The sequence below is a fragment of the Oreochromis niloticus genome, linkage group LG14, assembly GCF_001858045.2.
Source record: "Oreochromis niloticus isolate F11D_XX linkage group LG14, O_niloticus_UMD_NMBU, whole genome shotgun sequence".
NCBI classification, from domain to species: domain Eukaryota; kingdom Metazoa; phylum Chordata; class Actinopteri; order Cichliformes; family Cichlidae; genus Oreochromis; species Oreochromis niloticus.
In genome coordinates this window covers 33,321,457-33,333,613 of record NC_031979.2, presented here as the reverse complement: position 1 = coordinate 33,333,613, position 12,157 = coordinate 33,321,457, and the positions used below count along the sequence as shown (strand labels likewise).

General features: G+C 41.5%; 1 protein-coding gene across 9 annotated transcripts in view; it reads right to left on the bottom strand.

Moving 5' to 3' along the window:
- The window catches only part of aplp2 (amyloid beta (A4) precursor-like protein 2), a 52,077-nt gene that overhangs the window by 7,362 nt on the left and 32,558 nt on the right, over positions 1 to 12,157 (bottom strand). For 8 of the 9 annotated variants that reach the window (XM_013266771.3, XM_013266769.3, XM_025898044.1 and 5 more), the window contains exons 4-12: positions 9,677 to 9,789; positions 7,769 to 7,986; positions 7,350 to 7,546; positions 6,796 to 6,963; positions 5,027 to 5,160; positions 4,533 to 4,607; positions 4,058 to 4,216; positions 2,929 to 3,057; positions 429 to 528 (exon numbers count right to left, since the gene is read on the bottom strand). In XM_013266771.3, the coding sequence (XP_013122225.1) occupies positions 429 to 528; positions 2,929 to 3,057; positions 4,058 to 4,216; positions 4,533 to 4,607; positions 5,027 to 5,160; positions 6,796 to 6,963; positions 7,350 to 7,546; positions 7,769 to 7,986; positions 9,677 to 9,789 (1,293 nt within the window). The remainder of the gene's footprint in view (positions 1 to 428; positions 529 to 2,928; positions 3,058 to 4,057; positions 4,217 to 4,532; positions 4,608 to 5,026; positions 5,161 to 6,795; positions 6,964 to 7,349; positions 7,547 to 7,768; positions 7,987 to 9,676; positions 9,790 to 12,157) is intronic. The other variant, XM_025898046.1, reaches the window with a different exon arrangement.

Here is a 12,157-nt window from a genome sequence, read left to right as displayed (position 1 = left end):
AACGTGTGCTGCATCAGTATATTATGGTTCCTTTAACGGAGCCAAGGAAACAAAAGAAAAAAATATTTTAATGAGTGGACACTGTCTGCTTTAAATTGCACCACTGGAGATGACTACGTCCCAACAGGTCTAATTGGAAAAATGAGGGGTTGTGAGCAGAGGCGCCTTAAAAACAGAGTAATAGCTGTATATACAGCTGCATAGCTGTATTCAATTTTCCACGACTCAGCCTTTTCTCTGTTTTTAATAATTGGAGTGCTAAAACCTTCCATCTGGTTTCTTTTAGTGTTTGTATTTCCTTCTACACAAAGAGACTAATGGCAAAGGATACAAGTAAAAAGTCCCAATGGGCCAGAGAAAATGTGACGTATTGACTTCATTTTGACTTCATCAAGCTGCCCAGGGATCTTTCACTGAACACGACTCACCAATTTCATCCTGAATCTCTTCGGCCACATATGGCACTTTGTAGAGCAGTGACAGACTCTGGTTCATCCTCTCCTCAATCACTCGCAGGTGAGTCATCACCTGGCATTAAAAAAAACAAACAGGGTATCACGTGACAAAAAAATTAGCACATGATTCCATTTAGTTTAATTAAAACCAATCCACTAACTGGAGACCAGAGCTTTGATAATTCAAATTCAGCATCAGTTCCCAAAGACCCCCAAAAGTGTTTCCCATTTAAGACACATAATTTAATTCAATTTATAATTTTATAGGAAAGCTAAAAATCCTTAATAATGATCAAGAAGGATTATGTTTTTGGATCATGAAACATTAGTTTAAATGGCTAATTTTATGGTATTTAACACATCTATTTATTTCGATTACTGTAACATTAAACCAGTGACAATTAATAACAGAGAGAATTGCCAACTATTAGTGTAACCAATAAATAAAATAAAATTCAATAAAAAAAAAAAAAACCATGATTATCCCATAAAAATCCCTATTTATTGCCACTGGTTACCTTTTGTCACCTAATAATATCTCAGATTACAGTATTGACTTTTCATGTTTGGAAATTTGCACAGAGAAGCTGTTCGTGCAGTGACCTCTTGTCACTGTGTGTGAAAAGATTAAAATTAATCTTCAGATATTGGTGTCAGCAGGAAAAGGAGGTAGAATCTAACTGAAATCTGAAGGGAAATAATGACAAAAAAAAGGGGAAAAGTTGGGAAAAGGACACAAAAGGAGAAGACGAAGACGTTACTTTTGTGTTGTAGCAGAATAAAACATTGCCCTAATGCCCCATGTCAAGTGAAAATGCTATTTATCAGTATTACTGAAACTGACTTAAAATTTTCCCCAAATGTAATGAATCACTATACAGTACAAACTTGAGGGCAGACAGCTCTCTGGTCTCCAACTAGTATATTAATGTACTAAACTAAAGAGAGCTTTTCATGACCACACATTTAAACAGAGCCGCCTCAGAGATATAGAAGAATTACGCTTTCAGGAAGTGTGCATATTCCCTGAGCTGAATCCAGACTCGCTCACAGCCAGCTGACTTGCAAACATAAAACAAGTTGCTGCGTGTAATATTCAAATCAGTCTTGAAGTGCCGAGCGGCTCTGACAGGATCTGCAGCCTGTCGGCCCCAATGATCGCCACCATATCACAGTATTGCAAAAATAAAAGCAACTCGTTTGATGGAAAAGATTTTTAAAAAATGTGGTGTGTCCAAAAACATTTCCAGTCACTACCACTATTTCTATAAACAACATGATGTTTAAAGAGGAGAAATATTTCAATATTCTTGCTGCCAAAATGGTTGGCAGGAATTAAAAAGCCCCTACAGACAAAGCTGACCAGCTTTTGGCAGGTAACCGGTGTTTATTTCCCACTATGATGATTGACTGCTTTAATCTTTCAGCACATGGCTGCAGTGCACCAGCGCCAGCAACAGATGGCAATGATGCACCTTTCCCTATTAAAGGTGCTCTGCAGCCCCGCTGGCACCTTCCTGTTTGTGTCTAAGAAGCAATCCTGATTAAGGAGACTACATTGTCCCCATGTTGGAAAAAGCAATTTTGATGCATCAAGCAACCTTGCTAAAGTCAGACAGGTGAGGGTAAAACTGAAAATGAGTCTAGGAAGACAGAGGATCTAGGCTTGGCAAAAAAAAACCAAACAAAAAAAAAAAAACATTGTCAGGGCACAACAGCATAGATCGTTTTTCCTTTACCATCTCCCAGATCCAACTATTTATCTTAAAACAAAGTCTCTTCCATTCCTCTTTACTGTGTTTTTCATCCATCTGCTGCATGATCAGTAATGGTGGAGGATAACTATAAATGGTGTCGAAGGGCACTGACACACACACACAAACACACACAGAGGCGAGTACATCTAATAGAGGAGCTTCTAGCCAAATCCCCGTGCAGCCGCTCAGAGTCCAGCATTACACAAGACCTGCGCAATGTTAATCTTCGGCTGAGGCTTAAGTGAATGAAGCACTCACCCTCCCTCCATCAGACAAGCCTACTCACTCCTCCTGGGCTTCAGCTAAGAGGAACAGACACTCTTTCTACCTCCTACACACTTACAAACAGGGCAGAAAGGAGCAGGAGACATCATTATCCCTGCCCTGTCTGAGCATAAATAGGAGTATATGATCTTAGATTGGCTCGGCATGAGGTTTCAGATTTATTGAGACGGTGTCCAATACATTACGTCTTCATTGTCAAAACCAGCTGCAGGGACCAATTAAGAAAATTGAACTGTACAAACGCGAAATATTACGCATTGATAAATGATTAGCTGTTTTAATCTAATTAATTCTAACAAAAAAAGATAAACATTTCCTGAATCACACGTTCATAATGTGGGGATTTTATGTCATTACCTCTGGGCCCTGGCAATTCTTAACCTAAATCAAATGAGGTATTAGTGATGATTATCAGGAACAAACCTACTGACCTGTGACTTCATCTGAGCAGCCTTCTCAGGATCAACAGCCAGAACATGCTGGTAGTGGCGGATGGTGTGCTGGCGGTCTTTGTTCTCAGCACGGACGTATCTTCTCAGGGCTTGCAGGATGCGGTGGGGCTGCGGAAAAATGGGGCAGGGTGATCAGTTGGGTCGAATGGTACAATATGGCCTTGGAAACATTCTGTATAACACTGGCTGTTGCATGATTGAATATTCCTGTTTCGTGAGAGTATAATTGACATGCATTGTAATGCATTTTCCTTTTAATTTTTAATTATAAACCAAAAAGTGATATTCATAGTTTTCATTCAGCCAAATGTTTCATTCAGGATTCAAATTTAATCAGATTTAAGTTCATTTAAGAAACCAATCCTCAAAATGACAAGCCCTTTTGTTGTTATGTGCCTCTCATTAAACATGATCACTTCAGCTTTATGTTAGACATGTTAGACATAAAATAAGTGAAAATTGTTTTTCTCTTGCTCGTCATATATCTGAGGAGAAGAACAATGAGAATGCAAAATAATTAACTTCACATAAAACATAACATAAAATCTTCTGCAGCACTTACAGAAATAGCACCAGACTACAGATGACGCAATTAACAGTTTTGGAGGTGTAACGAAAGCTGTACTCTTAAATCTGGCAACGTCATTAAACTTGAAATGAGAACAAATGAAGGCATTAAATCAATTCCCTTTTTGCTGATAAACCTAACACTGGTGGTGCTGGAAAGGTGACCAGCACCTTTTAACCGAGTGCCAAACTGTGTGCTGGGAAAAAGCATCAAAAGTCTATTAGATAAAAGGAATTAAAAATAACTCGACAGAAGGATTATAGCTGTAGGGTGAAATGTGATTGACTTTGTGCTTTGGGGGATTTTGGGATATGTGTTTTTATGGGTGCAGTAATCCATTCTCTTCACGATAGACTGCAAGTTGTCAGAGGCTCTTTTAGCAGGATATGAGATTAGCTGCAATTGGTGGTAAATGTGGCCTGACAGAAATATACGTGTAGATTTATTTTCAAATTGACTACAGAAAGGAAAAAGAAACATCCAGATGGAGAAAGGTAAGGATGAGAAAGTTGCTCTGAGAGGCAGGTGTGTGCCATTTACCCTGGGGGGGTCAGCCTGCAGGGCAGCCAGGTAGTTCTCCAGGGCCAGACGGCGCCGGTCATTCAGCATGGCCTCTACCCGGGCGAGGTGAGTCTCCACCAGCTGTTGCTTCTCGCTGGCTGCTTCCTCCTCCAGGGACTCCACCATAGCTTGGAAGTGCTGTAAACCAGTTCAAAATCTTATATATGCACACTAAACTGTATGGCACTCTTTCAGTTTCTACTAACAGAAAAACACAAGTCTCAGTTTCATTCATGTCGCCTTCCAGGCTTGTTAAGGGACTTGGGGACTCATTTAGAAGTTTTCCCGTTCAAACAATGTCCTCATTTAGCCTTAGAGTGATAAAGATAGAACAGCCAGGGAAACGGGATCTTTAATGGTACAGGGAGTGAGGGACCCAAGCCATCATCCCTCATTCAAACAAAGGGACAAACTGAGGGAGGGCGACTCCCATGGGAAAGGATCAGTGTCTTACCTGGATCAATGTCTGTCGTTCAGTCTTGGGCAGGTTCTTAGCCTGGCGATCAGCTTCTTCCCACTCTTTTCTTACCTGGAGAGAGAAGTGCATAGAGAGCGAAGGAAGTGAAGTGGAGATAAAAGGAAGTCCTACTGTGACTCAGAAAACTGCTATTTTGTTGGGAAAACAATACCAGGTAGGTAGGAAACTGATAAAGTATGACCTTGTTCCTTGTTGTACTCTCAAATTCAAATGTTCTAATTTATGTGACATCTAAATTATTTAAAAAAGAAATAATAAATAATAAATGTTACACTTGCTCTTTTTCCTCCTAAAAATGTCAATTTGACTGCCAATGATGCAACAAAAAAAATCTACCAGCTTCATTGAAAAAGATCCCTTCAAAACATCTGAGATCATGTAAAATGTGGTCACACGGTGCAGCTGAGTGGAAAGATCCTCACATATTGGCTCCCAGGAATCAGTGTCCTGATTCTAGCTGGTAAACTCACCCTCTCCATGCGGTTACGGTGTCTGATCTCCAGCTGCTCCTTGGCTCTCTGGAAACGACTGTGCTCCTTGTCATCAGCGGGGGTTTCAAAGTAGATGTCGACATCATCGGTGGGCTGAGGAGTCGGGAGCATGGCTGCAAAGTCAGACACAGACGGTGAGAGGTCAGGGCAGCAAACTGACAACCGGACAGACTGACACACATACAGAGACGGGCTAGCAGACCAGTTGATCCTGGCAGAAACAGGTAGGCAGCAAGACAAACACACAGGCAGACAAGTGGGCACAGAGAGAAAGAGAGTTGAAAGGCGAAAGGAGATTGAAGCTGGACCCAAATCCTCACAGATGCACTCCTCTCATTGGCGTTCTTCCACCCTTAGTAAGTCTGATAAATTTAAGAGAATCTGACAGTCTTTCCATTTCAGTTCTTTTCATCTTCCAATCGGCTTTCTGCTGACAGGTCGCATCTCCGACACTAATAGAAATATCTCCGTATTTGACAACTGGGTCACAGGGGGTGAGGCCAGAGGGCTCTTTTCTTTACAGTCACGCACCGCTCCCTCCTCATATCCCTGCAACTTGCAAAAACAGTCCTGCTTCAGGCTGGCAAATAGAAAGACACCTCAAGCACTTTGGCCCCATCATCATCAAAAAGAGGAATGGGTTAAAAATAAGGACCTTTATTTTCTAATTCCTAAATTTAGCAGCTTCAGTCCCTAAAAATGGAGAAAAAAAATCCAGTTGGTTACAACTGTGAACTATGTCTAACCTGATGGGAAGTAAATCACTGCAGGCGCAAAAAAAAAAAGAAAAAGGCAACTGACTGACATATGCTGGTGGTTTCTAACAAAAATAGTTGCAGTGCTCTGTGATCAGAAGAGACAGGTTGCGGATAGACAGACAGAAACAAACTCATGCCGGGAGCAAACATTGACCGTCAAAGAAGAAGAAAGAGGAAGACTACTAAGGGGGAAGTATGAGTGGTTTTTTTTAGATTGAAATTTAGTTTAAAATTTAAATGCGTTTTACAGTTTTCTCTTTTACAGCTACAGAGAACTACGATTTCACAGTCAGGCAGAAGACTGAAAGAAAATAAAATTTCCAGTATCCAATATTTTATTCAAGTAATTTTATATTCAAATGAAACCTAATGAAACTGTGATTTCTTTCTACTAGATAATACCAATATGGAAAATGTCTGCAGTTCAAAATTAGTAGAGCGTTTCACTAAAGTAATGAACCTGCTATATCTTGTCTTTACAAATAGACTATTTCATAAAAAAAGTAAATGAAAAATGTCATTATGTTTAGTGATGCAAGGCTGCAATCTGATGGATTAAGAAGCAGCAAATCAATGGTAATTTGAAAAATTGGTTTACATCATCATTTAAATATCAAACAAAATCTGATTCACATTTAAAAAGATTTCAACTAATTTAACGGATTATAAAAAATATCTTCTTTGCACCAAAAAGATTCTGTCACTTTTGATATGATTTTTTTTTAAACTGAAATAAGTAATAAAAAATAATTGTTTGGAAAAATAAAGCAAAAGAGAACAGCTTAGAGTATATTCAGGAGACGTGGCTGTGAAGTAACATGGAAAGAACGGCTATAGTGATTGAAGCAGTGAGAGACTGCAGAACAGGTGTTCTGTTTACTACATCTATAATTTCCTTGAAGGCTTTCAGTGGGAAGTCTGCAGCAAAGACACAAACAGATAAAGAGAGCGGAGGGTTTGTCAAAGCGGCCTCTGTCACGTAAGACTTACTCAGACGTTTGCACACGGCCATGCAGTACTCCTCTGAGTCGAAATTGTTGCGGTTGCCGGCACAGCCACCGTAAGTGAAGCGCACACACTTCCTCTGGCTCATGTCGAAGTGCCAGCGGGGCATGGAGGCACGACAGGGGCCGGTCTCAGCCTCCAGGGTGCACACCGCTGCCAGGGGACAGCTTGTTAGATCAACCGGCCATTTTGGGCAGCAGTCTCAATTACAAACACTCAGAAAACTACAGAAACTAGATAATAACATGATTCAACACCTCCTTTATGTTCAGCCTGAGCTGGACTTATCTAAGAATGAGAAAGGGTGATATGTCCCTTCAGTCTGATACAAGAAGAACAGTTCATCACAGTATCTGGTGTGAGCTCAGCTGATCTAATTACAGACCGGTGGAGATTTAGGTATAACTGGATCTAGCTGAAAGGTTGAAAAGGTTTGATTATATTTAAGACGTAGGTAGTGGCAAGTGCCTATAAAGGGAGAGTTAGAGGGAGGGGGGCTGAGTGGATGATATGAAAGCATCTAACAGCACATTACAAACCTTTCACTTCTTGTAGAATCTTGTCCTCATCCTGGTTGTCAGATATTTTGCTCTCTTTCTTTTCATCCTCATCCTCCTTGTCAACCTCCTCGTCCTCATAGACATAGTGGTACTCCTCCTCGTCCTCCACCTCCTCATCTTCATCCTCATCTACCAATTCCTCCTTCTGTGTGGGCTGCTCGTCAGCTGGTGTCTCGCTGATGAGGGAAAGAGTCGGTTAAGTGAAGAGGTGTAAGCCATTGAAAGGAGTGATTTATCAAGAGAGACAGAGCAGCTGCCATGGATCAATGTCACAAAACTTGAATTCATCCAGATGGCCAGTTACATCCGCCCTTCCCAACGCAGCGTATATTTTGCTTGCAATATTTCATGAACATTACCACATGCAGACTCTGCCCTCCACCTTCGCAATTGCTCACCTGTCCTCGACAGCCTCCTCTTCATCCAGGTCCATCTCGTCAATCTCCTCATCCTCTACCTCTTCATCTTCGTCATCCTCCTGGGAGGGGAGGGAAGGTTGGGTGGACTCGGTGCGAGAGGCGGGGCAGCACACGTATTCTGTGCCTTGGAACTTATCAATGCCACAGGGCAGCAGCATGCCATAGCTGTGCAGCACCATGGAGCTCTTGCCGCAGGCCTGAGGGGTAAAAGAAAAGGGCACGTGGCACGGGGTCGGTCACTCCTCCAATTTATCAACTTTAACTTTGACAAAGTGATATTTGTTGAACTTTTATTAATCGAGATAATTTTAAAAGACCTCAGCATCAGTGAAAGCCTTGCCTGATAAAGGAGTATGTGAGTTTTGAAAGGACCAATCATCTTAAGAGCCTCAGGACACAACCACCAGAGTCAGGGCTTCCAGTGCAGACTAAGAATGCCAAGGACAAGATTCCTGTTTCTTTCACTGATCTTTGATAACAAGGTTATTTGCTATTCCGAGTGACTGTTTACAAAGGTGCAACCAAGCACATTCAATCAAGATTAGTCAATACTGCTGAATCTCAAAAAGCAGCACATAATGCCATGATCTGAAAAAACTCAAGAACAGATGAGAAACAAAGTCACTGTCATCTGTCAGTCTGGAAAGAGTTACAAAGCCATTTCTAAGGCTTTGGGACACCAGCAAACCACAGTGAGAGCTTTTATCTACAAATGGAGGAAACTTGGAACAGTGGTGAATGTTTCCAGGTGTGGCTAACCTACCAAAATTACTCTAAGACCAGGAGGTCACAGAAATATCTTAAGAACTGTAGGCCTCACTCGCCTCAGTTAAGCTCAGTGTTCTCAATTCAACAATAAGTAAGAGACTAGGCAACAATGGCATTCACGGGAGAGCTCCAATGTAAAAATTATTGCTGACTAAGAAGAACAAAAAGGCTCATCTCACATTTGCTAAATATGTCTAATGAATCTGAAATATACAACTGTGGCAAATATGCAAAAACAGAGAAAACAATTCAGAAAAGGGGGAAATACTTTTTCACAGCACTGTACGAACTGTAAGAACATTTATATGTAAGCTGAATTTCATTGTTTATTCTAACTTCAAGAATAGTGCTGCATAGAGGAGGAGGTTTCTCCACCAGCAGGATAGAGCTCATTCTTCAGCCACATACTGACTGGAATGATAAATGTACCTTGCTTTCAAAAAGTCATGTAGTCCTTCAACTGCCAAGCTATTTTTCAGCAATGCTGATGCTAGGCACTGAGTGCAAGCTCGCTCTAATTGATGGCGGCTGAGAAACTCCACTGAATTTGCCGCCCTGCTTAAGAACATCCCAGTGGCAGGTGGTGAGGGAGAGAGATTGTTTTTGAAGCATTTTTCTTACTCACTTTTTCCCTCTGCCAAGATTTATCCGTGCTTAGGTGTAACATATTTGTTATCGACTACAGGTTGTTTTGGATGCCCCACAAACTAAGGCTGAAGATGATACTCAGTCTTTGGCCTATTTTTTTTTTTTTTGGACTGTAGGACTGAGGGAGCTTGAGGCAGGGAGTGACATGATTGGCTCTGGGAACCGTGGTCAGACTAGCCCCAAAGGGGTGGCTCTGGAGCCGCCCTGTGGGATTAGCTGCATTACAGCCACAACACTAATCTGATTAACAGCTGAAATGTGAGGACTCCCCATCCGCCTATGATCAGAGGACCTCAGAGACTCTCAGAGACAGGTGGAAAGACATTAGAGTGGAAATACTGGCAAGTAATATAAGAACGATCCGTATGACAGGAAGAAGAGACTTGTTTAATCTGCGAATTAAAGCTAACAACGTCTTCCCACAGGATACACAGTCTCCCACCATTTCCTGTGAGGTAATTCCTTCCTTACCTCTTTGGCCACACTGTGCCATTGCTGGTGGCTGACGCACATGTCCATACGCTCCTTGTGGAAGAACTTGCACTTTTCGGGAACCAGAAGGACGTCACTCACAAACTCGCCCACTGTAACAGCAAAACAGAAAATGGACCAATATGCCTGTTATTCACACCACCAATCTGTCCAAAAAAGCCTAATCACTGCCTAACAGCACTGCCAGGGTTTAAAAAATATCTCATAGTCGGACTAAAAAAGGAATAGATAAAGGGCAAAAAAGGGGGCCAAGATTCAATAATTCATAGCTGCCTGGTCCTAGATACTTCATTCCAGTGGTATAACAGAGAGGGCATTTGGCACTTTAACACGTGTAGCTGCCTCAGAACCTGAGAGGGATTCATCTCCCTTCTATAGCTGCATCTGTTACCCATCTGCAATCAAAATGGCAGTGGAGAAAATCAGGTTTCACACTGTGACTCTTTTAAGGTAGTCCAGGCTCTTCCTGCAAGTAAATGACATCATTTGCTTGATGAATTCAATTCAGCGATGTTTTATTCATAGAGCGAGCTGACAGAAAGAGGATCTGGAAGAAATAAATGGCTTGAAAGGTTTCTTGTGAGTTCCTATGAATAGATTTAAGATGAAAAAAGAAAAACATGCACGTCTGAGAAAATGGTGCAGGGGTCATAAGAAAGATTAAAAAGGACAGTGACTGCTGATATGCTGGCAGTGTGACAAGGTGCTCAGGTAGAGCCATGGCCACCAGAAACAGATGGAAAGCCAGGCAGGGAGAGAAAAAGAGGGCGCAATGAATAGAAGGTTTAGAGCAAAGCCCGGGCTGAGATCAGAGTGGCTAAAGAGTGGGCGGGCTGAAAACACACAAATGAGGGTCTAGAGGTTTCACGATGAGGGCTGGGAGCTGTCCTATAACTGCTCATTTAGTGGTTCGCCCTAAACTCGGCCTCAGGCAGGGCTGCTGGAGCACAGGAGAGGCGAGGCAGGCGGGTAGAGGGTGAAAAAGCAGTGTTTTGGAAAATGAGAGGGTAGGATAGGAAGAGAAGAGAGCCTGAAATAGCAGAGGACTCAGCAGCTGCTTCTCACCCCCCCCCTTCAGACCCCCGTCTGCTTTATACCCACCAATGGTTAAGGTTAGCCACATTAAGCAAATTTATCCAGGTTCTCTACTTAGACACATCAATTGCATCTAAGTAATTGTGCAATTGGAGGTTGGCACAAAATTATTCAACAGAATACTGAATGCATTTGATTTAAGATTTAACTGTCTTCTGGCTTTCAATGAAGATATGATTCATGGCTTTGTTTGACACTTCTGTCACTGAACATTTTATACCCTTTATTCTCATTTCTTGTTCTTGCACCACTTCTGTTTCACCACATTTTATAGCTCAATTTATATCCCATATATCTGCCAAATGTAGTTTCTTTGCAGTTTCACCCACAGTAACTGTTAAGGGGTAAAAATTAGCTCTGTCATGACTCCACAGGGCATTACAGTAGAATAATAGAACAGCTAGCCTAATACTATAACAAAATTATTATAAAATAAACACTTGAAGTGGCCATTCTGCATGATTACTCCCTTCATTTTTATGGATTTGCTGCTGATATTTCTGTCCTCCACTTTCAAGCAAGTAGAGCTCTAACCATGACATTTGCTCACTTTGTAGGAGAACAACTTTTATTTTATTTCATTGCTGCTAATGATTTAAATTGCCTTCCGCTCGACTAACTCTGTCCTCCTTTCCAGAGAAACAAGGAGAAACTGAGAAGCTCAAGGACGAATATGACTCCCTGCAAACCTCAGCTCCATATATTCTCCACCGGATGCTAAGCGATTCATTCACTTATGCTTTCATTTCGTCCACTCACTCTCAGAGGCTTCTCTGGTTGTGAGGTGGAGTGGGTTTCAAGCAGATGCCGTATGCAGTCACACTGCAGTGGGTGATGGATGATGGTGTTCGGTGAGCAGCTGTGCCTTGCTCACTGCAAGAAACCCAGCGCCGTGTGTTTCTGTGCATTAGCTTAGTTTGTGTAGTTGCAAGTGTGAGCATAAGAGCATATACTCTTCTATCTCTGTGACCTCCTCTCCACATACTCTATTCATCCACTTTTCCTTTAACCTGCCATCTATCAGATGCCCTTGCTAACACTGTCAAATTCCTGGTCTGGCTACACTGAATGCATATAAGGCATGTACTGAAGATCCTCTCAGTGCTGCAAGGTGCAAAATCATAGCGCATAGCTTTTGTGTTTCAAGGACTCTCAAGGTGAAACCTGCTGTCATTAATTTTAGTGATAATTTCTACAACCTAAATTCAAATATAAAAAAATGAGTGTTTCCTGGACAAAAACAGTTTGAAATACATAGTTTTTCTTCATCAACAGATGTTAAAATAAATTAGATGAATATTATTAATACATGCATGCACCTGTTGTTTTGTCTGATTTTAAGCCATATATCTCGTTTAACGTGAA